This window comes from Ctenopharyngodon idella, chromosome 6 (genome assembly GCF_019924925.1).
Source record: "Ctenopharyngodon idella isolate HZGC_01 chromosome 6, HZGC01, whole genome shotgun sequence".
NCBI lineage: Eukaryota > Metazoa > Chordata > Actinopteri > Cypriniformes > Xenocyprididae > Ctenopharyngodon > Ctenopharyngodon idella.
Window position 1 is genome coordinate 1,422,121 of NC_067225.1, and position 27,199 is coordinate 1,449,319.

The 27,199-nt window shown below is 35.5% G+C and overlaps 2 protein-coding genes across 6 annotated transcripts in view; one reads left to right on the forward strand and one right to left on the reverse strand.

Annotated features, from left to right (window-relative positions):
• Positions 1-486: 486 nt before the first annotated feature.
• thumpd3 (THUMP domain containing 3) lies at positions 487-8,236 on the reverse strand. Of its 3 annotated transcripts, none has more exons than XM_051896589.1 (10): positions 8,055-8,236; positions 7,782-7,961; positions 6,181-6,258; positions 5,143-5,595; positions 4,692-4,822; positions 2,306-2,375; positions 2,075-2,190; positions 1,361-1,465; positions 1,111-1,234; positions 487-839 (listed from the first exon to the last, which is right to left on the reverse strand). In XM_051896589.1, exons 2-10 carry the CDS (start codon positions 7,941-7,943, stop codon positions 651-653), a joined length of 1,428 nt encoding a protein of 475 aa, XP_051752549.1. In that variant the 5' UTR covers positions 7,944-7,961; positions 8,055-8,236; the 3' UTR covers positions 487-650. The 3 variants fall into 3 exon arrangements, with proteins under 3 accessions (XP_051752549.1, XP_051752552.1, XP_051752550.1); XM_051896592.1 differs by having other exon boundaries at positions 8,038-8,226; XM_051896590.1 differs by having other exon boundaries at positions 7,782-8,224.
• Positions 8,237-11,462: 3,226 nt separating this feature from the next.
• plxnb1b (plexin b1b) overlaps positions 11,463-27,199 on the forward strand; it is a 61,452-nt gene continuing 45,715 nt past the window's right edge. The window contains exons 1-2 of one of the 3 annotated variants that reach the window (XM_051896988.1): positions 11,464-11,807; positions 19,772-19,872. The gene's annotated coding sequence lies outside the window, so the exon portion shown is untranslated. Of the gene's footprint in view, positions 11,808-19,771; positions 19,873-27,199 lie in introns of all 3 variants that reach the window. The other 2 variants (XM_051896991.1, XM_051896987.1) reach the window with 2 other exon arrangements.

The following is a 27,199-nucleotide window of genomic DNA, read 5'->3' on the forward strand; positions in this document are numbered from 1 at the left end:
TACAGTTAAGTGTTTCCAAGAGATTCTTTTGTCATTTGTTTTTGTTTTTAAATAATTTATTATTTTGATCTACAAAGCTTTCAAGTTAATCTGCTTAAAGCGTCTTTATGTTTCTGTTGCTTGGACTCACACAGAAATATCATGTGTAAATTTAGTAGGTTTTGGTTTTTTAAATCAGTGAAAAGACTTGAGCTCACTGAAGAATATGCATGCATATAATGTAATGGATGTCTGTGTACATGGACCATTATTGTAAAACAGGAGACCCTCTTGAATGCCTCTGTTTAATTTACACCCTGTGCACATCCTTAATAGTTACAACAATTATGCAAGGATAGAAATGTATAATCTAAAGTCACTTTGCAGTTGAAGAAATAAAGACAAAGATGGCAGGTCCAATGTAGTGTGAACAAATGATTTGGAGTTGCAAATAGTAATTGTCTATTTTCACAAAAATAAATAAATAAATCACCTCAAAATGAACAATAACATTTGAACATTTTATTAACTTGAATCAGGACAGCCAAAGATTATGTTTCAGGTCAACTAATCAGAAAAAGCAAACTTTGGGGTCATGTTAACTTCTCAAACACACAAAAAAAACCCCACAAGGGACACCAACGGATGTGCGAATTGTTCTTTCAGGCTTCTCACAGACTTGCGTCCTCCATATTATCTTTTTGTGATTCTGTTGCTGTATGAGGCTCCGTTACATCTTCTGAAGTGGTGCCAAAAGCTACTGCTGTCCTTTTGAGCACAAAAACGCCAGCATGCAATCCTCCCACATTCACCCAAACAGTATGCGATTTCCGCCACAGTGCCCCCATCTGCAACAGTGCCTGAAAAAAAAAAAACAGATAAAATATGGGGAGAAATGATATCTCATAAAAAAACAAGTTAAAACATTATGCATCACACATGAAAAGGAACTATGTTAGATTCATAATATATTTAAACAACAACAACAAAAGATCTGGGTTCTATTTTATTGCTGAATGTTCCATTTCACATGAAATTTGCAATGCTACATTCCAAAATGCTTTTTAATGAACTACATTAAGAATTATAAATGATAATTTTGAAGAAAGAAAAAAAAGGAAGTAGCCACACCTTTGAAAAACACTTTTTATCTTGAGTCAGCAGCACAGCTTTGCCTGTGCCAGGTTTACAAACTCGAGCCATTTCTCGAAGACATAAAGGGTATAATTCCCAATTCTTCTTCTTGGACCCCATTCTTCAAAACATACACAACACAAACAGTTTAAATACATAAACACTTAATAATATAATTATACTGTAAGGATTATTAATTGCAATAATAAATAAGAATAGTTCTACAACTTCAGATTTCTGTCAGTACCTCTTTCCAAAAGGCATGTCGGTAATGATGATATCCACTGAACTGCTTCTCATTGGTAGATTGCACAAGTCCCACTGAACTATGTCAAAGGGCAAACCTGAAGATCTAAAAAATATAACATGAAGTGAACACAGTGTACATTTGAACAGGGTGTCATTTTCGTAGTCATGTATTGTAACGTAAAAAATTATGTTGTTTATATATTTCATTAATCTCATATGAGCTTGGGTGAGTTAATTAACCTGTGACCAAAGCACATCAGTTCACCAGTGTTCCCTCACACATTCCAGTTTTTTGTTAATCAAAAATATTATTAGTGCATTGTTAATATCTTTTATTTGTTAATATTGTTTTTTAATCTGTTATTTTTTGATTTAAATTAATTTAGAAAAATTAGTAATGTTGTCTTGGCAACTAAAATAAGTTACTCAACTTAAAAGTTTAAGTTGAAGTACAAAAATGATTAAAACTGAAATAAAAATAAAAATAAACAGAAATAATCTAATACATAAATAAAAAATATTATATTATAAGTGATAAATACACATTAATTACTAAAACTCAAAGTAAATTAAAATGAAAACTGAAAATATGAAAAATATAAAAATAGAAGTTTAAAATTCAAAAATTGAATAAATACTTCAACAGTATATAAATAATACTAAAATAACGCTGTTCCAAAAAAGGTTGGCAGGACACTATCAAAAGCCTCACCTCCCTCCATCATGTGTTCTCTTTAGAATGTGCTTGATATTATTGACTGATCGGCTGACTGCTGTGTCATTGTTGTCTCCAGCTAAAAAAAATGAATTCTGCCATTCCATGGCTCCCTGATAAAACAAAGAACATCTGTTTTTAAAAACAACTCACTCTAACAGCATGGAAATATAATAACTGAAGACAGACTCCAAATTCATTTAGCAGCTTAGTCATAATTCAACAAACCTCTAAAGGTATAGCTCCAGTTCCACACATGGGATCTACAATCACATCTGACACCTGTGGCTTGCAAAGTCTAGAAAAAAAAAATCATTACAGTCAGACATAATTGTTTGTTAGTTTTCTTAAAGCTGCAGTCCGTAACTTTTTTTGGTTAAAAATTATCCAAAATAAATTTTTGAGCAAGTACATATCCAGCCAGTGTTCAAAACTATCTCCTTATCTTAGCTCGATTCACAACGGTAAGCTTGTAATAATGTTTTATAATAAGAGCGACCTGGTGGATTTTCGCGGGAAATTCGAGAATGCAGCAGTTCGTCTTTGCTTCATTACGTCAAGTCTGTAAACAGAAAGGAAGGAGTCCAGGCTAGTCGGCTTTATCATGCGAGGATGCTGCTTGTAGCGGATCATTTATAGCCTGTTCTCACAGCAGCTGAAATAAACTTATTTTGATGGCCGATTGTAATCCAGAAAGGTCCAAATGACAATCATCAGTGACAAATGTAAGGTAACACTAATACACACTAAATACACATAGTCACGCAATGCTTATGTTGTTAAAATTAACAATTTGAGAACAAAGTATAACAGTAATAATAATTTGCACGGTTTGGCGTGATCCGAGCTAAGTGATCATTAGATTTAATCATCATTGGCAGCGCGATTTATTGTAGGCCTAATGCTTTTTTCCTCAGTTGGTCAGAACAAAAGTAGCAGAAATGTTACTTACTTGTTCAGATAATATTCTCCAGTGAAAATTCTTATATTGGTCATACTTTCAAGAAGTAGAATCTGTGATTCTGAAGTACAGTATCCACACCGGTGTAGTGATTGACAGCAAACGTTAGATTCATCCGCTGAGGAGTCATGCCGATGCACAACACACGTAACGATAACAATTCCGCATATGACTGCAATCGCAGGTTTCAAACAGAGATGGCGACAAAGAGGAAAAATGCCAGACTGCAGCTTTAAGTGCATTTCCTTCAAACTATAACCAATACAAATACACATGGCACAAACAACAAATTCAAACATTTAAACGGTCCAATCTATTCCCCATGGACAAAATCAAGTCCCGGCCTACATTTTTTCTTGTTCATGAAGCCGTTTCACGTATACATCACAATAGGGAAGAAAAGACTATCACAACTTACATTTCATGCTGAGTTTAACATCTATGGAACCTTTCCATTGCACTAATGGTTCTTTATTTTAGAAAAGTTCTTTAGATTAATAAATTTGTCTTCACACTAAGAAAAACATGGTTCTTTTATTGTTAACTGATGGCATTCTTCTATGGCATTTTGGAACCTTTATGTTTAAGGGTGTGCTCACACTTGGCCTCTCTTGGTTCTTTTGTTCCGGACCAAAAAAGAAATTATACATTTAGTCCTGGTTCGTTTGTGTCAGGTTCATGTCCCAGTTCCTGTGTTTATTTGCTGTCTTCCTTATTTGACCTAGGCTGTGTCCGAAATCACCCCCATACCCTTAAATAGGGCACTATGAGGGGACAGCCATTTGTAGTGGTGTCCGAAACCACAGTGGACATTATCTAGTGCACTCATTCAATCCCACAATGCACCACAGTAACAAGTGTACAACCGATGTACGCTCAACGGCTAGGGAATACCCATAGTGCACTATGAGAGTTGGGCGGCGAATGAATTCACGCATCTGACTAGAAGATGGCGCCCCCAGATGAATCATCCATCCATTTTCCAAACCGCTGGTCCAATGTGGATATAGCGTAATATCATTCAGGTATAAATTCCTTTTTAATTGATCATTAAATTATTTAACTAAGGTTTATACATAGTTTCCAGAGTTCAAGATAAATCTTTTCATCTTACTACTGGAGCTCCAGTTTGCTAAGCTACAAATAATTATTAAACAGCAAGCACAAACTATGCATAAGTGCCAGTCCTTCGGATGCACTGCATGTCCGAATTCGCTGACTCGTTTTCATTCACTTCCTCAAGTGAGCTATATTAGTGGAATGGTGAATGAGAGTATAGGGGGTGATTTCACAGCCCTAGTTTCCTAGTGTGTGCCTGTTAGTTGCCAAAGCAACCTATTGTGTCCACCTTCCCCTTGTTAATTCACTAATTTAGTCAGTGTATATATACTCCCTGTTCAGTTCCTTGTCCGTTCTGATGTCTTTGGTTAGTGGTTGTTTCTCTCCTGTGCCTTTTCAGGGTTCTCGGTCCACTTGTTTGGTGCACACCAGGGTTCACACTTATTCAAATGAACCACACTAACAAAGCAATCGGACCAGAGTCTGTTTTAATCGAACCAACCATGCCAAGTGTGAACCATGAGACAAAATTATGGTATCATGACCACCTTACTGTAATGATCGGAAGCCATGCTTTACAGGAATGCTGCTTACCTAAGCATGCCATAAGCCAGTGTAGACCGTAGAGTGGTGGGGCCAAAGTGAGTGATATTTCTTCTATGTAGACTCTCCACTGTGAGAGCAATGCCAATAACAACTTCATTATTGTGGATATTCAACAGCACCTGTAAATAAGAGAGAAACACATGTAACATTTGTTACAATCCCTTCTTTGTTTTATTGAACATTTATTATTATTACTACTTTTAAACACCACCACATTGGAAATGGTTTAGGCTCCTATTGTTCTTTTCTATAGAAAAACAACTTTACACGAATTAAAAGGTGCACCCAGTAAGCACTTTCTTTTTGCACAAAGAAAGCACTTTTGAGAAATATGAGGTACACCTTGTCTTTTCTCTTCAAACCATTTTTTTTAGAATGGTTGATATGGTAAACAGAAAAAAAGAGGTCTACATTTTGTTGCAGAATTTCTGAACCTTACCTCAACATCAAATTTAGTCATATCTGCTTTCCACTGAAAGAACTCTTGCACAGCTCCTCCAAAGTCTCGTGCCGCATCATTTGAGGTGAAGCAGTGTTTGTCTCCGGCTCTGTTGCATGTCACTCGAAACTTAAGAGGCATTACCCCTGACTCCTGATCCTGGCTTTCAGACAGTTTCTCTTCCTCAGAGTCATTTTCTGGCTGAGGAGAAACATCTCTTTGGTTCTCCTTCACCTCTAGAGCCTCAAGATCTACCCAGAGCTCTTCAGGATCTGACGGGACAGCATCAGTACATTTGGTGCTAACATTACCGCACTGATCTGATTTTGTGGGGTTAGCTCTTTTCCGACGTCCTTTCTTCTTTCTTATAGAATTGTTCAACTTCCAGACTTCTAAGGCATTGGTCCAAGGCAGCCTGGCAGCCAGCTCTTGCCAATCCAATTGCACTTCCTCCTGTTAAACAAAAAACAGTAAAACCAGGGTTTGGTTTAGGGTTAGTTGCATGTAACTGTGCATAATTATTACTATAGGTGTTACCAAATTTTAATATTGGGGTAATAAATGTTTCCAAGTCTCCACTGATTGATTATAACAGTAGATCTAATATATTAATTTTTAATCTATGCTGGTGGAGTTTGACTAAGAAGCACATTATTGAAAACACAGTATGTGTACAGCTTATTTTTTCTTGAACTTTGTGTTATATTGTGTTATGAGTTATCTAGAAGCATCTAGCGAATGAAATTAGTAGAGGAATTTATCATATTCTCTCTATTGGTACACCAAGATTTTATAAATAACATGACCTAACATGAGTTTGACACCCTTGTTTTACAGCACTGTTTTAATGAAACCACCCATTACTAAACAAAAAACTAAACATGTAGGTGAGATATTATATAAACTTAAGCATTGTTTTATTAATGAAACAACCCTTTACCAAACAAAAACATGTATGCGAGGTATTATATAAACTTTGGTACTCATTCGATACTCAACAACTGACAATAACTACAACTAGTAAAATATTGCACATACCTTTGTGGCTTTGAATTGGTAGTTGTCATATTCTTTTACCACAACAAACAGATTGTCTAAAGACTTCAGGTGATGTACCTTTAGAAATAAATAAATGAAATTGAAAAATCACATAACAATTTAAAGGTAAATAGACAGTGCTGCTTTACTCACTATCATGTTGTTTCAAACCAATATGACTTTTTTCATGAAATACAAAAGGAGAAATTTTAAAGAATTGTAATGGTCATTGATTTCCATGCAGGAAAAAAGGATGCAAATGTACCATAAAAGTATCATAAAAGTATTTGAGAGTTCATTCTATAATAAAAAAATAGGCGATCAATCATTTTACGTTCGGTGGGAAAGCATCGTTAGTCGGCGATTTGCTTCACTTTATCGTGGACAGTGTGAAAGGGCCTTTAGTCAAAAAGCAAAATTTTCTCTAGTGCACATTAAGACGGTGACATCTGTAACTGTACACCTTTTTTTTTTTTTGCATGATGCTGCATGCAGGCCTGTAGGTGTCCAAATATGTCAATATTGGCCAGCAAAACAACAAAACAAACAAGATTATTTGGTTCAAAATTATTGAAGCATTGAGGAAGATCAATGGATCGTATAATGCTCTCAAGACGTTGGAGTAGAACAGTCCAGTTAGTTCCTGACATAAAAATCCAATTCATTTTCTCCATAGTGGAATTGACTTTTAACACTAAGCCTGTAAAGACATATCTACCATAAGCTCCAAGGTGATTGATGAATTAACATTAATAAATATATACTTCTGCTGTGCTGAAGCCATCATTCCACATTATTTCACCTTATTATTATTATTATTCTTTTAAATCATGTTTGACAGTGAAATTCCTAATGAATAACTATAATACTAATGATCCTGCAGAGAAATATCCACCAATCATAGAATCAGATCTCTGCAGTGACCACCTACTCCCATTACTGTGATGAAGATATGACAAAGAATGGCAATAAGGTTGGTCTCCCAACACTTGTAAACTTCTTACATTATGTACACATTTTGTTATTTTGCAATAAACATAAACTACAATGTTTTTATAGATATAATAAAAACTTTCTCTTCTATCATATTTAAATTGTATTATGTTGCTTGCAATGTGTATAGAATTGTAGTTAATTCATTCAAAAAATATGTTAAGTACTTGTTCTTGTTCCTTTGTCTGTTTTTTTCCTTTTCTTCAAATTCAAGTTTGTAATGTTGTGATTTCCCTCGTAGCTGTTTGGTTAGATTCATGACTTGCAAATACATAAAGGAAGACTTTTTTTTTTTTAATCCCTTTAGAAAGAAATTGGGGAAAATATTTATTAAAAACACAATGAATAATATTAATGGAAAGATTTCTGTCCGTGCTTGCTGAAAAACACAGCTGTGTCATTCACTACCAAAAGGCGGCACAGCACTATGCAGCATGTCACAACTTTTACTGAAAACCGGATGTGCCGCTGAATATAGCTGCATGTGCCGATGGCTTCTCGTCTGTACGTATGCCTAATAGCCTATGCAAATCACACTTTCTGATCTCAGAGCACCGCTGTCGTTACAAAACGACAGGTTATGTGATACAAACAAGAGGAGGACTGACCTTAGCAAGTTTATCTGTTGTTATATCAAAATAAATTCTTCCTCTGTTTTTGCTGACTCTAGCAGTAGCATCGAGCTTTTCCTGAACCTCCTCTGCTGCAGTGTGCTCGAATCCCGTCGGAACAGTCGCTCCGATTGTCGCAGTCTGATCAAACCCCTGCATTATCAGCCCCCAGTTTTACTGCAACATAGAGGAAATTAATGTAATACAACTGACAATTCTGGTACAGTTTTCCTGATAATATGATTTCACTGACATCGAGTGTTTACTAACAGTTGAACAAATTAGAGACTGTCGGCTAATGAGCATTTGAAGGCCGAAGCATTTTTAGAACTTTAGTCGTTCGTTCAGAAGAACAGATCCTACAGTAACAGTACACCGACAATTTAAATCCCGGAAAGAAACAAGCACGAGAAGTTATCTCTTCTTTCTTCTTCTTTTATTAAATAGGGGATCGCAAACTGAAATTGCGCATTACCGCCACCTAGTGCTAACATGGACCTTCTCCAGGCCTATAAGGTTTTAAAAATAAAATTCAAATTATAAATCAAATTTACTTATAATTGGGTTGCATAAACTGTAACGAAAAATATTTATCAATTATGTTTGATATTTCACTTTCATAATCAATCCAGTAGGCGGCCTACAATACTATAGCCTAAATAACAAAACACTTTTAGTGTCATCAAATATTCATACTCAATCAAAAACACTATACAAATGGCACACGTGTTCAAATGCAAATGACATGCTACACATTGAGTGTAAATCCATACCTATAGAGTGGTGGAGAGTTTGGCTGTGTTTCACTAAACATTTTCCAAGCATTTCCCTCAAGCAATCCCTGCTGACACCGTGATGGAAATGTGTTCCACTTCATTTAGTGGGTGAGAGAATTTTTTGCTGATGGACCTTTAACCCCTCACTGGACCCTTTTTCACATTTCTGGGGTTCTTAGAATTGAAAGTCAACATAGTGGGGTATACTTCAATAGTGGTGAATAGAAACTACAATAAATATATATTTTTACATTCCCATTTACTCCAATAGCAAATGAAAATAACCACAATAGAGTTTTTATGACTTTTCAAAAGAAAAAATGATGTAAAATTCCCTTAGCTGTTGTGTTAGAAACAGTCACACAGCAGCTTTAAATAGTTTTCTGAAATTTCATGCCAAGGAAGACAATGTAGAGTTATAAATCTTTGTTATTTTTTTTTTTTTTTTAAATGAAAATATATTTAAAAAAAAAAAAAAAAATTTAGCTAGATTTACAGTGTTGATAACTGGATTCACATCATTACAGTCTCTGAATTAACTACATTTTGAATGTGAACGTACTCAAATGTATGCTTTAGGCAGTAACTCAGTTGGGACAACTAGATTGTGTTTAACAACTCTAGTGTTTGATAGAAAAATTATATTGAGATTTTACTGATTGTTTATTACACAGTCATAATTTATTGTATTGTTATCATTTTTGTTTGTCATTTTTTAAAGGTTTTCCTCAACAGCCCAAGCACACCTATAGGCCTAATGAATTGTGCATACAACAAATCCAAAAGAAAAAAAAAAATGTAGATAATAAATCAACTCCATAGTCTGTTCTAAATGATCAAGAGCTTAAAGCAGGGGTGATTATTCCTTTTCCTGGAGATCTTGAGACCTTGCTGCAGAATTTTGTTCTAAACCTCAAGTGTTCCTGAAAATCTTTATTCGCTGGATCAGGTGTGTTTTATTAGATTTGGAAACTTTGCAGAAAGGTAGATCTCCATGAACAGGAGTGAACGCCCTTGGATTAGTGCATTATTTTCAAACTCATTGCATGGGTTCCACCAGTAGTGGGCACTAGTGCAACAGAAGCAGCAATGGCCAGTGGTCAGCACCCTTTTGCTGGAGGCCCATCAACAGTGCACATTTTGGATGTCTGTCTGTTTCATGTCATTAGCTCATTAGTAGAGACTCCAAGACCTAAAATCTATTACAATGTTACAAACATCCTAATGAGGCTGCATCCTAAATATACCGGTCCTTTCTCAGCATTGACCATTTGTCACGGGTTATCTGTCTTTTGTCGTTTTGGGCAGGTTTCGCACTTGTTTTAGTTCAGTTTCCTGTGTTTGAGTTATTTCCTTGGTTTTTCAGTGATTGATTATGGTCTGCACCTGTTTTCTATTTCATTGATTTGACTTGTGTTATTTAAACCCTGAGTTTGTTCTTGTCCCTATTAAGTTGGTTGTTCTGTTCCCGTGTTTACCTGAGTTTCTTGTTTGTTTTGTTTATAAATAAATAGTGCTGCTGTGCTTAAAACCAGCTTGTTTATTTAATCATGTTTTCAACCAATGCTGACAACATTAGAATGGGGTTTAGTTAGTCTGCATGGATAGGTCACATTTGGTGGTATTACAGTGAATTGTGTAAAATGTAATTGCCGTGGTGCAGGCAATAAACAGGATATATGAAAACATTAGAAAACCAAAACAAAGAAGACCATAAAACTCGGAACAAAGCAAATCAAAGACTTGACAATGAACATAGGGAACAGAGGGCATTAAATACAATGGTAAATGAGGAACTAAACAAGACAGGTGAATGTAAACACAGAAAATACCAACTAAGAATAACAGGAACAAAAAACCAACGAAGAACATGATAATAATGTTCTTTGTTTTTATATTTCCATTACCATTTTTAAAGGTAGTATTGTAATATATATATATATATATATATATATATATATATATAAACAGTGCACAAGAATCATATGACAACTGTCTGAGGTCTCCAAGTGGCCTACATCATAAGCAGCCTAGTGTTAGTGATTTGTTTACAATAAATCAAAAGGAAAAAATGAATGCCTTCATTCCTAAAAATCATTCACACTACTTCCTAAGTGTCATTCATAATGTTAAGGAACTCACGTTCATGGAAATTGCAGGATTTAAAGGAAAACTTTCCAATGTTATTAGATAATACAATTTGGTAGCAAAACATAGTGTTGTAAATTTTATAGGTGCAGAGATGAGTAGCCTATGTGTAGCCTATGTATTTTGTAAATCATTTGCAACTTATTTTTATCACTTAATTAGAAATATCCACAATTAGGCTATACTAAATTCCGTCCTCTGTTATAAGGACTGATTTTAAAGTTTAATTTAAAGAGAAAAGTATTGAAATTTGTGTATTAAAAAAATGTGTAAACAAAGCTCTGTAAAAACTTTACTTGCAATTTTACACTTGTAAGTGAAATGAACTAAAGCATATATAGGCCTCTCATATTACCTTATAAGTATTAAGCCATCTTAGCCATAGAACAGTTTTACAAGCAAATGAATTATAAGTGTTCTTTAAAGAATTCATATATATCAACATCTTTTTTGAAAAAAAGTTTTTACTTCTCTTTTAGAAAAGTCAGTACAAAACACTTTGCAACAAACAATTCCAAAGTTGGTAATTGTTTCTTCAAGTGATGACAAAAAGAGCAAATGGGTGAAAGAGTAGTCAACTTTTAAAGTTGTCAAAATTGGGAGACCACCGGAGCCAGACTTCATTAATAATTTTACACAATCCAAAATAATAGCCTACTCTCTTGGGGGGTAGAGTCATCGTATCTGACCAATTAGAAACCACTTCCGGGTTGCCTTTTCTGGAACCGATGCTTTTCGCTAGTTTCCCTTCTAGTGATTCATTTCTATATGCGAAACCTTTTCACTTTGAAAAGCTGTTGAAGCGCGGTATGCGACCTGTGAAAAGGGCCAGTAAATTGCAAAGCACTATTTTTTAAATGGATAATTTTAACTACAAACCAAGCGACTGACCTGTGCAGAAAAAAAGAATCGGAATGTGATAATCATCAATATTATTGTTTTATTTTTATTTATTTTTTATCTTTCTTTTTTTTCTATCGTAAACCGAGTAAATCACACAGTGGAGATTGTGGTCAGTGTGTGAATTTGCGTTGTTTGAAAGTCGTCCAAGTTGGATAAACTTTTTCCAAACGCAAGAGTAGAGTAACGTGAATATAAGGTAAGTAAGTTACACATGTCTGCGCTGTAATAATGGTTATGTAAATGCTTTATTTAAACAGACTTGTTCACATTGTGAGTGTTTTACCCTTTAGAGTAGTGTAATTTGTACGTCGTGTCGTTATATTCATTTTGAAGTGAAGGTGATTTGTTTTAGAGTGACTTGCTCCGATTGTGAACTTTAAACAAAATAGCAATGGGACACTAAACCCAAGAGACTCTTTAAAGATTTTAAATCGTAGATGATTTTACCCTAACCGAATCGTGGATGAAAAGTATTGCATGTTGTCTCCTACTCGAAATTGGTTCAAGGCAGTCCATGAATTTATCATAAATTAACAGATATCATATGGTCTAAACTGCCGAGTAGCTACAGGTGAATTGTAAGTTGGGAGACACTGTAATTAAGATTCATACTTAATGCACCATTGTCCTTGAATATGCAGTTTTGATGATTAGTGTTCTGATGTATAGGCTAAAATTCTATATAAATGAAGAAGTGATCTGACTGAGATCATAAAAATATGCATAACATGAAATAAATGTAATTTATTATAAATTATTCTTATTTATTAGCACTAATGTTTTTGATGAGGCATATACCAAGATTTTGAATCAAAATTGCATTCCTATGCACCTATTCACTTATGGCATTTTGGAGAATAAGGATTTATTTTCGTGTCCACTGTCTGGACACATTTGCTATTGCTATAGTCTGTTTGGTGGTGTTAATGCATCAGGTCTATTTTTTTTATTTTTTTTTTATGTCCAGTCAATGTACTCTTCTTCTAACCACAGGGGTCTTTTGTACTCTTTACACTTGACATTAACATTAATCTCAGCTGATCTGTAGATAAAAGTAGATACTAAAGCACTACATACAGGTGTAAACAGACTCCAGTGTTTCTATATTGTTTTGTTGTTCATTGGGATGGGCAATTATGTGAAAATTCTATGAATAGTCGATCATGATAATAATAAAAAATGACAGACAGAATTTCCAGTCCTGTGTGAGTACACTATTTTTGGGGTGGAGAATAGAAATGTACCAAAAAAGACATACTTTCTCAGCTAGAGTTATGTTAAAAAGTTAGTACACACCGTGGAAAGTGCAGCTCCCATCATGATGTCACACTGATGTCATATTATTAAAGACATTGTAACTTAAAGTTGGCATGAAATTTTTGCAAATCATTCTGTAAATGCATGGTATGGATCTTATTATGAACGATTCATCCATGTTTATGTTTTGTTTTGTTTTTTTAAACCCTGCTCTTCCACAATCAACTGCAAGCATCTTAAAATTTAATCAACAACCAAGAGCCAAGTCCCAGCCCTACATTTTTTTTAAAGGAATAGTTCATCCAAAATGAAAATTCTGTCATCATTTACTCACCCTGAAGTTGTTCCATGGAAGTCAATGGGGCATCAACTCTTTGATTACAGACATTTTTCAAAATATCTTATTTTGCATTCAGCAGAAGAAAGAAATTCATACAGTTTGGATGGAACAACTTGAGGGTGAGTGAATGATAACAGAATTTTCATTTTTGGGTGAACTAGCTACTCAATATTGCACTTGAATATGTCACAATATGGAAAAAAGTCACTATTTTCGTTTCATAGTGACTTTAACAAATGACACTTGGAATGACATTTTGTAATGATTTGGATTTAACTTCAATAAACATAAATTAGGGATGGCTCGATACTGATTTTTGATAATGCTGTACAGCAGCATCACTTTCTTGAGTTACAGGTGAACCTTGCTCCATAATGAGAAGTTTAGAGCACAAAGAGAAGAGATATTGTGTGTGTGCACGCAACACCTAATGTATTGCATGTATTCAACAGTTTACTGAGCCTTTTTCATCAGGGTTTTAAATTCTGTACTGTGCATGTGAATGACAAGTTTTTTTCAGTCCGCTATTCCAGTGCTTTCATATAACAGACACCCGATAGCAAGTACTAAACCATTCAGAATCACTAATAAACTCCAGAAAAATACAACCCTTTTAAACAAAAGCACCTTTATGTTCAAATTTTTGTTCTCTTTTTGAGCTTAACAGTTGCTGTCCAGGTGTTTGAATGTTTTTATGACATTCCTCATACACATCTCAAGCCAAAAGAGTCCATCTGCATGTCTCAATGATATTGTAGTGCAGAGGATGGGGCCTTGAAGGAACTCTGGGGCCGCACACTGGCCCAGGTGACATTCTGGTGGCAACATGGCCTCAGGAGTCATATATGGAGCCTTAGTTTAAGAGAGCCAAGCCCCATATCTCTATGATATTCGTTTGTTGAAATATGCCTGGAGTGTTTTGCTATTTTTGTTCCCAGGGTGTTCTGGTTGGTTGCTAGGCATTTATCAGGGTGTTATAGACCGTAATCTGAGTAGCTCCATATTTAAGTTTTAAAAGGAATGAAAACGAGGCTGTTAAGTGATAGAAGTGTGTTCAGTGGATTGTACTGTTGTTTAACAACATACATTGTTCAGCTGACAAACCGTCTTTCTGAAACAAAACCCAAAAAACATTCAGTATACAAAAACTCCATAAAATAGTTTTGTGAGTTGTGAAAATTGTTATTTTAGGACCTTTATACAGTGCTTGCCATTGTAAAGACTGTAAGTCTATCCCTCACAGCCTCGTTTTCATCCACGTTAAATTCAATATGGTCTAACCTGACAAAGGTCTATATTGTTTTTAGGGTTGTTACGTACGTCTTTGTGGAATAGAATATTATCCTACTTGGATATCACTGAAATAACTGTCAAGAGATATAACATCGATCTCTCTGGCAGTCCAAGGCTTTGTAAACAGTAAAATAAAAAGAGGCCACAGTCCACTGTCAGATTCTTTGTTTAGCCAATCAAACAGCTTTTGATTCGCTTTCTACCTGTCAATCATTTTGTGGGTGCCAGTAATTTAGCAGACGGTCCATGTATGGGACTCATCTGAGCACAAATGAAGATATTTTTATATTCTCTCATCATTTTTTGTCTATCTATTGAAAGTCTATGAAAATTAAATCTGTTTATCATAAACAATTATGTCTTTTCAGAAGACTTGGCTTAAACCTCTTGATTCTTATGGATGTGAAAATGTTTTATACGTCAGTTTTGGTTGCATGGACTTTGAATGGAGTGTCAGAAATCTCAGGTTTCATTAGAAAATCTTCATTTGTGTTTTGAAGATGAACGAAAGTCTTATAGGTTTGGAACAACAGAAATCCTAATAGAAATGATTACGTTATTTTTTTTCACCAAATAATTTTCATTTTTGGATTGACTAACAATTTAATATAGACTTGGTTTTGGACTAAGTGTTTTAATAAAGCATATTGAAATTTTCTGTTGGATAATTTCTTATTTTAGAATTGTTTATTTTTGGTGCCAAAATGGTCAGAAGCAGCCTTGGTTGGACTCCTAATAATAACTGAGATAATAATAGTGATGAATAAAACAAGAGATACAGTCATATAGTGGTGTGAATCATCTGTACGTCTGCATCAGGCCTGTGCCCCTGTGGAATGATGGGCTGTAGTCTTGTGTATGTGTGTTTGTTCCCCCTCAGCAGGGGGGAAAGAGAGAAAGCTGTCCGGCTTCCTTTGTCTCTTTTGTTGGAGTGGAGATTTAAAAGGTCAGTGAATAAGAGGGGGAACTGGAGAAAGAGGGAGAGTTGCAGATGGAGGGGAGGGGTGAGTGAGTAACTGCTGAATATGTGAATGAGTGCATGGAAATTCCGAAGACCATAAGGTGTGAATGAGTATCCTGTTTTAATAACCTGAATAGCTTGTACGTAAATATATTAATCTGCATACATTTATACACTGTTGATGCATTTCTTGCTACTTGACAGTTAGCAGTTTCATTTAACATAATTAACTATTCAGTATATATTGAAGGTAGAGCTGCACGAATAAACGTTAAAGGGTTAGTTCACCCAAAAATGAAAATTCTGTCATTTATTACTTACCCTCATGTCGTTCCACAACCGTAAGACGTAAGAATGATATTACGCAGCATCTCTCACAAATGTCTCCATGGTTGCAAGGCACGCTCCCTGTGCAAGCAGGGGGTCACAGACGCTGCGTAATATCATTGCGCCTGCTGCAGCCATGGTACGGCAGCAAAGTTCCTTGATCATTACGCCGGAATGACAGTATAGTTCCTAGTCATATCGGCCTAGAAAATCGCAACTTTTAATTTTCCTTTAGTCTTAGTACACGATGTAACTACAGAAGAGTCAAGTTTTAAATAGGAAAAATATTGAAACTCTTTGGTCATTTTTTAACGAGATGCTAACGGTCTAATCAGATTCAATGAACTATGCTAAGCTATGCTAAAAGTGGTACCGCCAGATCCGGAGATCGGCTGAATGGATTAGAAAATGGTAAAACTCAACTGTTTAACTCTAGGGGAGCTTGAAAATGAGCCTATTTTCAAAAAAAGTGGAGTGTTCCTTTAACTCAATTTTATGAAACGACATGAATGCTTTGTTTGTGCAAAAAACATAATTTACCACTTTATTTACAAAATAATATTATCCAAAGTGTGTTCACACAACAATGTCAGCTCTTATGTGAACACAAAACGCATGCGTCGTGATGCTCTCGTGAACACTCGCGCATGTGCATTAGCTCTGCCACCTGCTGCTGACCCAGAAAGAGCAGTTGCAGTTGTCATGTATAGGTATGAAACAGCTTCACAAACAGTCTTTTCAACCACACAGTATCATTATTTCTGTCTAAGGGTGTACTCACACTAGGCACGGTTGCCTTGAACCGAGACGGAGCGCAATTGTCCCCCCTCCCCACTCACCCGCTGGCCTGCACTCACACTGCATTTAACGTTCCGTGCCGAAGCACGCTTACGTCATACACGATGCAACTTTTTGAATGGAAGAAAACAGGAAGAAATGCACTTTCGCTAAGATACTGCCTAATATATTTATTATTTATACCGTGCAGCGATTTTCACTTGCATGTTTTAGAGGATTATTACAGCAGCTGACGTTAATTGAGGAATTTGCAGCCTTACTTGCAAACTACAATTCCTGTTCATCAAGGTGAGAAGCAGACCCGTTATAAACCCAAATACACTCAAATTAATTACATGAATTGATAAGTGTACTATCAGAGTAGTAATAAAGATGTTTGCTGTCATAATGATGACAGTAGCACACCCAAAAGTAGCTGTTCCGTGCTCAGGCACGGTTGGTGCTCACACTGCATGCGAACCGCACTTGAGCCCAACTGAACCGCGCTCTGGCCCACCTCTTCTAAGCGGGCCAGGGCCGGCTAAACGAACCGCGCCAGGGCACAGAACGGAGCGCTCACACTTGTCAACCAAACCGGGCTTTAGGGGTCAAACGCGCTCGGGCACGGTTCAGAGTGCCTAGTGTGAGTACACCCTAATAATTATTCTAATTATCACAGAAGTACTGGGATAAAAGTTTATAGTTCAGAATATAAACACAGATGTCTATGGTATGCGATCACCTTTTGAAAGTAATTTGGCGCTTCAAATAAAGATAGTATCAATTATATCATTACACACGTAGGTGGTGACAAATGACTGTTAAAGGAATGTATTTGATTCGAGAGATTTGTTCAAAAGTGCTGATTCATCCAGTAATGAAACAAGTCAACTCTTTATAAGTGAGTCATTGAATCATTCACTCAAACCAATTTTTGAAAAAAAAAAAAAAAAGAGGCAGAAAAAAAGTAAAATTAATTAAATGTATATATATTTTAAATCGACTGCAGCTATTAACATTTTATCAGAACCTCTAGTACGTTATTTTACTTAGTTGTCTATTCGGAATCGTGGGTAAATCGTGATCTCTTTTATAAAAAAAAAAAAAAAATTGTGATTCTCAATTTTTCCAGAATCATGCAGCTGGTAAACAAAATTTATCTGTTATTGTTTTATCAATAGCATTTCTTTTTAATTTTCTCTTTTCTTTGTGCTGTATGGATAGGAAAAGAAATAATCTGTAAACTTCACAGTAATTTCATAGATTATAAAATTCAGATACTACCTCCAGTTGTAATAGCAGTAATTCAGAAAGATAAACCTAACTCTAATTCCAATCTTTTTTTCTATTTTTTTTTTTTTTCTCCTATTCTTTGATGCAGTCACACAGAACTCCACAAAATTCTTCCTGGGACACTCATAAACATGCCTACCCTTGAGATTGTCTCTCTCCTGGGAAAATGAGTTGCCATGGTGAAGAGAACATGAATGTTGGACCAGACCTTCTTGCTTTTTAGGGCTTTAATAAAGATCTCTTTCCTTTTTATTCCCTGTTGCAGCTCTGCTAAAGCAAGAAAATTCTTGATTAGCTAAAAGTGGATTCTTTTAAAAGTGCAAGAATTCTCTTGGCTATTTGTTATAAGAGATATGAAATGTCTTTTTGTTTGTGGGTTTTATGAAGGTCCATATTACAATAGTCTCTTTTTGATGCTGTGAAAGCAAAAGCTATAAAAGATGCATTCTTTAATTCATGTGTATCTAAAGTAGAATAGAGTTAACGTACACTGATTGTTGTATGCAAGCATGCATTTGGGGACGTGTGAAGAACTCCGTAGTTAGTGGAGTCCCTTGGCAACCCTTTGCTTTTTTTTTTTTTTTTTTGGAAAGCTCTGGTGGGTCTCTGGTTGTCCTGGGAACTACCCCTCTGTTCTTTTTTTCTCCCCTCACTGAATTAGTGGGAACTAACCTCCCCCTTCCCTCACACACACTTTTTAGGGACATAGCTGTTACATAAGGATAGTACATTTGTCACATCCAACACAAACCTGCAGACTGTGCATGCCTAAATGTTCATCTACAGAATTTCTATAGATTTTAGAAGTGGGCTTTGTCTCGGCCATTTCATAACCCTTCATTTCATGTTGCTTTAGACATTCCTTTGTGGCCTTGTTTGAGTGTTTATACAAGATCCTCTTAGATGGCCTTATATTCTCAAATACTTTGGTACATTGTGGAATTCTTGGTTCAGTCTATAATTTCCTCAGGGCCTGTCTGGCCTCAAACCATAATGCTTCCTTCATGCTGCACAGTTTGGATCTCTTTTAGTCAAAGGCTGTTTTTAGTTTTATAAATAAACAATTAAGCTTTTGTCTCATTTGTCCAGAGCTCATTATCCATAGTATTTGATTATGTCATCAAACATGCCCCTCCATAGTGACAGGCATAAACTATGGAAAATGCTTCTCAGCTGCTGCTAGAGAAAAAACATACCTATGCCTAAACTATGAAGATAGTGTTAGAGACACCGATTGGAGTGCTTTATCATAATTTGACATGACTGCCTTTTACAAAATATGATAAAAATGGCAATGTCATCAGTGTCATCACACAATAGTGTAATGATTTAGGATTTACATTGTTTATTTTTAGTAATGGAAGAAAATGCACCTATCAGAATGATAGATTAAATTCCCCCTGTAGTCAATAATTTTATCCCTTTAACTCATCTTTGATCACCAAAATGACATTCCAAAAAAAAAAAAAAATCTTAATGCCTTAAAATATCTTGAATGTAACTCTACACCCTTGCTTCATTTAGTATACGAGGATCTATGAATATGCTAATTAGCCCTGCCTCCACTCACTCGCACAAGCTCAGAGATCCACTCGGTCAACTTACTGAGGTAAACGTTGCACAATGGCATTGCTTTTTACAACATCGGGCACATGGCGGTTATTAATATGATTAGCCTTTTGCTTGACTACATTATCAAACAGCTGCTAATAATGTGTTGCTAATGTTACACAAACCATGTTCCCATTCACCATCTGAGTCTGCCTTTTAAATATCAGTATCCTTAGAAACGCTTTGAACAACTCAGACAACTCATCAGTGGAGAAAGGCATATAATTCATCATAACACCATAATATACATCATACACCCGCTATATTGCTAAATCTACCCAATTTTTTTTTTTATTCACAGAAAAATATACCGGGATAACCTGGCTTCTTGAGACTCCTGCTTTAGAGCGGTCATAATGATATGCCAGAGCCCGCTGGCACATTGACGTGATTGGTTACAAGGTAGTTTGTGAAGAGTGTTTTTTGAAACTGAAAATACTGCAATGGTGTTGAATTTGCACGTTTTGTCTTAAATCATATTAAAAACACCACACAGACATATAAACAACATTAAAAAAAATTATTTTCACCACAGAGGGTGGTTACCAGTTGTCCCGCTTTACCTATATTCGCCCTTTACTTTGGTTTATGATCCCATTAAATACTTATGAAGAAATTAGTGAAGATAAGTTTAAAGTCCTAAAGGAATAGTTCACTCACTGTGAATTCTTTTATAATTTCCTCACCCTTATTTTACCCTTATGCAGTGACTAGGGATTGTCAAGCTTCAAAAAACATCATAAAAGCAGGAGCATAGCCAGGAACAAGGCTTTGGGTGTGCCATGGGTAAATAGTGTGCAACAATCAAGCACAATAAAGTGAAATACAGCTGCACGCAGCAATAATTAGAGTCCAAGCATGTCTGGACAACATGACCAACACAAATAATGTTGAAAGAATCCTCTGGATGTTGTACAGTTTTGGTTGCAAATTTTTACTTTATGGATTGCAATTGCAAAGCCTTGAAGTACTGGAGCTCAATTCCATCACAAATTGAAGAAGTTATGTGTCAAGTGAAATTTTGCAATATGTTGAATAATGAACACATGCAGGTAAATTAGTCACTTCAGATAAGAAATTGCTCTTGACTCTAAAATGTTATACAAAAATTCAGGTAAAGCATTCCTAACTATGTTTAAGCTTTTTCTGGCTATAGTTTGTCTAGTGCTTCAATCATGAACCAGCACTGTCTATGCACACCCTCCAAATGAAATGTATTCATGGTAATGACAGCATTGATACAGCAATACATCTGATTAGGGCTGCCAATAACGATGATTTTGACGATTAATCGAGTAATCAGATTTTTTTTTTTTTTTGTGTGTGTGGTAATGTAGACAATAACCATTCAAATGATTTAAAATACATTAACAAATGTTTTTTAAATAAATGTCATATCACTATCTTTGATAAAATAAAAACTATAAATTTATGCAATTTGTGATTTTGGGGTATTTTTGAATTACCTCTAAAAGTACCACATTTTTATGTAAAATATGCTTTTTTTTATGTTTTAATATTTCTTTTACTTCAGTAAAAAAAATCCTTCCAATAAGTTCAGACAGCCAAAACATAAAAATTTGGTGACTTTGGTGACCATATGATGGTATAAAACTATAAAAATAGCAAAAATATCAGTAGCCACTATATGCATATAGGCTAAAATCTATAAACCATTGTTGTAACGAACTTAACTTCTTAAGTTTTAGATTTTATCGCAAGTTAAAATTGTAAACATTTTTAAAAAACATTTGTGTTGGGTGAGACAGACTAACCTGACCATGCTATAAGGAAAAGACAAAGTAAGAGACAGAGTAATCATTTATTTCTAACAAAAGACATCAAATTTCTGTCTTAAAATAGGCCTACCACAAATTTTTTCTTTTTTTTTTCTTTCTAGGGATTTCGCTTTGGATGCGCAAATGGCAACATCAACAGAACATTAGGATTCACACATCATACACCTGCAATGCAGAGAAAACCAGAACAATATAGCCTACAAGGAATAAAAAAATAGGACTACACAAAATATATTTCACTGAAATAATTAACAGATTAACAAAACAAAAGAGAAAGACTGCATCAAGTAGGGCTAGTACAGTCTACGCTCACGTTGTACTCGTTTTCTTTATTTTATTAAAATATTTATCTAATTGATCGTGTGGGCGTCTCACTCACACACGCAGACGCTACAGTTGCTAACTTTACATTTTAGCCATTTATCAGCAAACTAAAATGCAGGCAAAATTAACGCTCCTCAGTTTAAAGGGTCCGCTGTCCATCTGTACCAGTCGGCGCGCGCAACGCCCAACCAAACACATTTTGCGCATGTGAAGGATGATGTTTTACGTGGATATTGAAACAAGAGTGAAATAGAAAGCCTTGTTTACATAATGAACAGTAGTTCAGCAACCAATAAATGTCACATCGCGAATATGGAAACGTTTAGATTCTTCCTGAATGAGAGAGGCTGTGTGAGCCCAATTCAGTTTTGCTTCAAATAAATTCATTTCTGTTTTATAATGAATGCCACTATAGCCTAATTTGTGTTTCAGTTTATAATATATGGCTACTTATTTTTCGTACTTGTTCTTTTTTTTTTTTTCTTATATTTATGGGCTTTTTGTGCCTTTATTTGGAGAGGACAGTAGAGAGCAGAAAGGAAAGCATTGGGCAGAGAGAGTTGGGCAGGATCGGCAAAGGACCTTGAGACGGGAATCGAACTCGGGTCGCCGTGAACGCATTTGCACCATATGTTGGCGCCCTAACCACTAGGCTATTGGCGCCGACGTTCTTGTTCTTTTCTGAATAATAGTAATGTTTGTAAGTATTTACCGGTATTTTTATTTATATAAATGTTATTGTTTGCAATTACGAGGTTGAGGGGTGTTTTTAGAGAAAGATAAATTTCTTTTTCATGCGATTACTTCCTCTTCATGGCCGGGTTACGTTTCTCTGTGTCGTAAACTATAGGGCGAGGCTTCTAAGATTTGGGGCGAGATATTTAAATGACGATTGTTTTTAGCACATTTATCAACACCCGTTCATTCGTGCGACAGAATTGGCTGCATGCGAAAGTTTAATGAATCACACATGAGCGTTGTCATAAGCTGATTTTTTCCGTTCAGCTGTACACTGGTTTCTACGTTCGTTTGATAAATGAGGGCCATTGACTTCATGCTGACCGAGTGTGGTGGCGATCGGATGAATTCCCGAGGAGTATATCAAATTCCAGAGCATGCGTTTTTCAAACAACCCTAAATAGCTGACTTCCTGTTGGGCTGGCATATGACTTCTTTGAAAGTTGTTCGGCCCGATGAAATCTATAACTGTGTGAAGTTTGGTTACTGTAGGTGAAAAGAGGTGTTACCGAGCCCCTCAAATACAAGCATATAAAAGGCTGTGATACGGAGCCCCCCACGACCCCTCCATGACAACTTGAGCCCGGCCCTGATGGCCGACGATTCCTACATGTGTGCAAAGTTTTTGAGCATGTTAAGGGACCCAAAATTAGAAAAATAAATTACCCAAGGAAAACAATAGGGCCTACGCTGTTTCAGGGCTTGGGCCCTAACTAACATGTCTTAAATATCCTTAGTTCTTCTTCCTAATTACAAATCAGTACCACTGAAATGTTAAAATTCTCATTTGTTGGTATTTGGGAAAATATTTTATCAATAGTTGAGTGTGTTCATGATAGTTGTTGGGTATATCTCTCTTATGATAAGGAAGACATGGGGAGTTAGTCTTTAAAGATTAGACCGTGATGAGCTATTTTGGCACCAAAGACATTTATTCATAAATCTCTCTGAATATGTGATGTGTCCCAACGCAATCCTGTGTTTAGTGGCTGTCCTGAGTGCTGTTCTCACTTCATTCTTAAATTTGACCCAATTATCCCATACAATTTACAAATGGTTTATTGTCTTGTCACATGCTGAACCATTTGTCCTAGTGATACAGCAAAGTGCCCCAACTCTTTTGTCTTTGTCTCCACTCCCATTTTAATGTTCATTCATCTCTATAATGAGTGTGCTTTTGGTCTGTTGTGTTGTGGGTTGGTTGTGCTTGATCCCCTTCCTCTTCCCATGATCTCCCCTCTTCCTCTTCTCTCCAACCTTTCCACAATTTTCTATGCACATTTTTTTTTAGTCATTCTTGAGCCAAATATGAGGTGTGAGCAACTCCTGAGTTTAGTTTAGTCTCCATCTCAGACCACATAATTCCCCTTTCTGCTATTTATGATCACTGGATATCCTAAAATTAGGGAATTAAGTGAAACAATATGTGTAGTTGTGGTTCTGTTCACTGGTTCACCAAAAATGCAGTTGTGAGTCTTGAAGATTTAAATGTTAGTTCACTCAAAAATGAAAAAAATGTCATCAGTAACTCGCCCTCATGTCATTGCAAACCCGTAAGACTTTCATTCATCTTCGCAACACAAATGAAGATATTTGAAATAAAATATGAGAGATTTCTGTCCATCCATTTACAGTCCACGCAAGTACCACTTTGTCACTTCAAAAAGTTCATAAAGAGTTCGTAAAACTAATCCATATGAATCGAGTGGTTTGGTCCAAATTTTCTGAAGAAACTGGATCGCTTTATATGATGAACAGATTATGAATTTAGGCTTTTATTCACATATAATCTCTTGTGTGGACTTTAGCACGTTCTGACCTCGTAAGTGCTCATACCGGTAATCATATTTTTTTATTCACACATAGCATCATACCGGTAATTTACTAGTAATGTTACAACTTCTCAAACTGGAAAATTGCCAGAACTTATTTAGTTGGGCTAAATTTATTTTGAACAACCAAACTTGTAAAAGGAGACTGTCAGTTTGGATAAATAATTGCATGATTTAAGTTAGCAAAGCTTGTGGATAGAGTTCTATACAATGAAAGGTTCCCCAAAACTGTGCACTACAAGTTTCACTTTCAAGTCTTCTAAAGCCTTACAATAGTTTTGTTTATAGTTTTGATGTGGACATGTTTATTTCTTCATATAACAACATCATTAGCCAGAGATTGGGTGGTTTAGGTTCAAAGGTGCACACACATTGATCTGGCTTTTGTCTATGTTAATATTTAGCTAGTCAAGAATCACTGTGTGTGTACCTGTGCTTGACCATATTTTGATGACAAATTTGTACTTAGAAGTGAGCTAAACTAACTATAAAACTATAACTATAAAAGTGAGCTATAAAATAAATATATATATATATTTTAATGCAGAATTTCTCTTAGGCTTAGTATGTAGGTTAGGGTTAGATTTAGTATAGCTGTATATAAAAACGATAGAAGTCTATGATATGTCCCCATTTAGATATCCGTGTGTGAAGTCTCTTCCACTTTTCCACCCCATCTGTGGGATGTAAATAATGCACATACATAAACTTCAGTTAATGTAGTGTTGATAGTAACCATAGTTCAGGATTTTTATAGCTGATACGATTACCAATTTCTTGATCGGCCTTCTTCAGACGACATTATATTATTTGAGCTTGTAAAGTTTTTGAGCTTTTCTTTAAGCTTCGGGAACCCTGTCATAACAGGTTATACTGTATGTAAACTCTCTACTCAAGGCCTTAGTTAACTGAATACCATAGACCTGTAGTTTTTGTTGACAAAAATAATGTAGGCTTAATAAACACTAGCATGCTTACGCAAAACATTATCTGTATTAGGATACATTTGTATTTAATTTACCAGTTTATTAATCCAAATATTAATAACATTTAATGAATTGATTCAATCTAAAAAACTGCTGTGACCACACCTAAATTCTTAATGAAGTCTTAAAGTTAAATAGATATTTTTAGGGTTTAGGAAAGTGGGACATGTTAAATTGGACCGAGGTTTTGTTTGAAGGACTTGAGTGTATATGTTTCCCTAGAGGCTTGTCGGGCAAGTGTGTGCATGTTTTTAGCCAGAGGAACAAATAATTTGTGTTTGAGTGGCTCGTAGTATTAGATGACTGGGCTGTTCTCTTTTCCATTCACTGTGTTCTTTTTCTCCTTAGAGTGAAGATGAAAACCAATATGGAATTTATTTTACTTTTCTATGTTTTAATACCTCTTATACAAGAGATGGTTTCCTCAAATTTGATTCGCCAAGCCTTAAAGTAGTTAAGAGTGCTGATGTACACACCAACAGCACTGAGACTTCACTGTTTGTATCACTGACACACTGTCAGTATGTCCATTAGTGGAGATGTTTACCGTTGATCCTGCATCTTCTGAACTGTTTCCATTAGCGGAGCCAAGTGTTCACACTTGTTGTTCGGTTCTTTCCTCTGTTTTTTGGTTCGGACAAAAAAAAAAAAAAAAAGAAAGAAAAAAAAAAAAGAAAAAGAAAATGATACATTTAGTCCTGGTTTACTTGGCTTTCACACTGTTATTTTTAACACCGAACCTAAAGAAATAATAATAATTAAAAAAAACGGCTTTTATGAAGTATGTTTTGCAACAGAACTTACCGAACATCCAAAACAATTCTGCAGTCGACAGTTGACGTTTTGACTTTTTTTTAACGATGTCTTTAGTACCTTTCTGGACCTTTAAAGTGGTGGTTTAATTGCTTTCTATGGGCGAGTCATATACCTCTCGGATTTCATCAAAAATGTCTTAATTTGTGTTCCGAAGATGAACGAAGGTCTTGTGGGTTTGGAACGACATGAGGGTGAGTAATTAATGACAGAATTTTTGGGTGAACTAACCCTTTAACCATTTTTCAGTGGATTTTTGGTACTCAATTCTTTTGATAGAGGGAAACAAGATACATTTCTAGTTTAAATATTATTTATTCTTCAGACATTCATCTTTAAATGCAGTAAGTATCAGCTGTGTGCAAAGTGAACCACATTTGGTTTTTGATCATTGAAAATGGGTAAAATTCAACAATTTGAACATGGAGCTGCTTTGAGGTCCCCATATCTATATAGAGCCTTGAAAATTAAGATTTCAAAAGGAAATTGTTTATTAAGAATGAGAATCTAGAAGGGTATTAAGATGACATCTTGAATACTTTTAGAGTTACAGGCATGCAAACTTTGGAAAAAGAATATTTATGGCACTCATGCCATTGAGTTGATAGAAAAACACAAGATACATTTCTAGTTTCAACATGATTTGTTCTTCAGATATTCCTCTTTAAAAGAAAAAAAGTATCAGCTGTATGCAAAGTGACCCACATTTGGTTTTTGACCACTGAAAATGAGGATAATTTACCAATTTACTCATGGAGCTGCATTAAAGGGTTAGTTCACCCAAAAATGAAAATAATGTCATTTATTACTCACTCTCATGTCGTTCTACACCCATAAGGCCTTCATTCATCTTCGGAACACAAATTAAGATATTTTGATTAAATCCGATGGCTCAGTGAGGCCTGCATTCAAAGCAATGACATTTCCTCTCTCAAGATCCATAAAGGTACTAAAAACATATTTAAAACAGTTAATGCAAGTTCAGTGGTTCTACCTTAATATTATAAAGCGACGAGAATACTTTTTGTGTGCCAAAAAAACAAACTAAGGACTTTTCAACAATATAGTGATAGGCCGATTTCAAAACACTGCTTCGGAGCTTTACGAATCGAATCAGTGACTCGGAGTGCCAAAGTCACATGATTTCAGCAGTTTAGCCGTTTGATAGGAGATCCGAGTCACTGATTCGATTTAATTTTTGGGTGAACTAACCCTTTAAGATCTCCATATCTCTGGG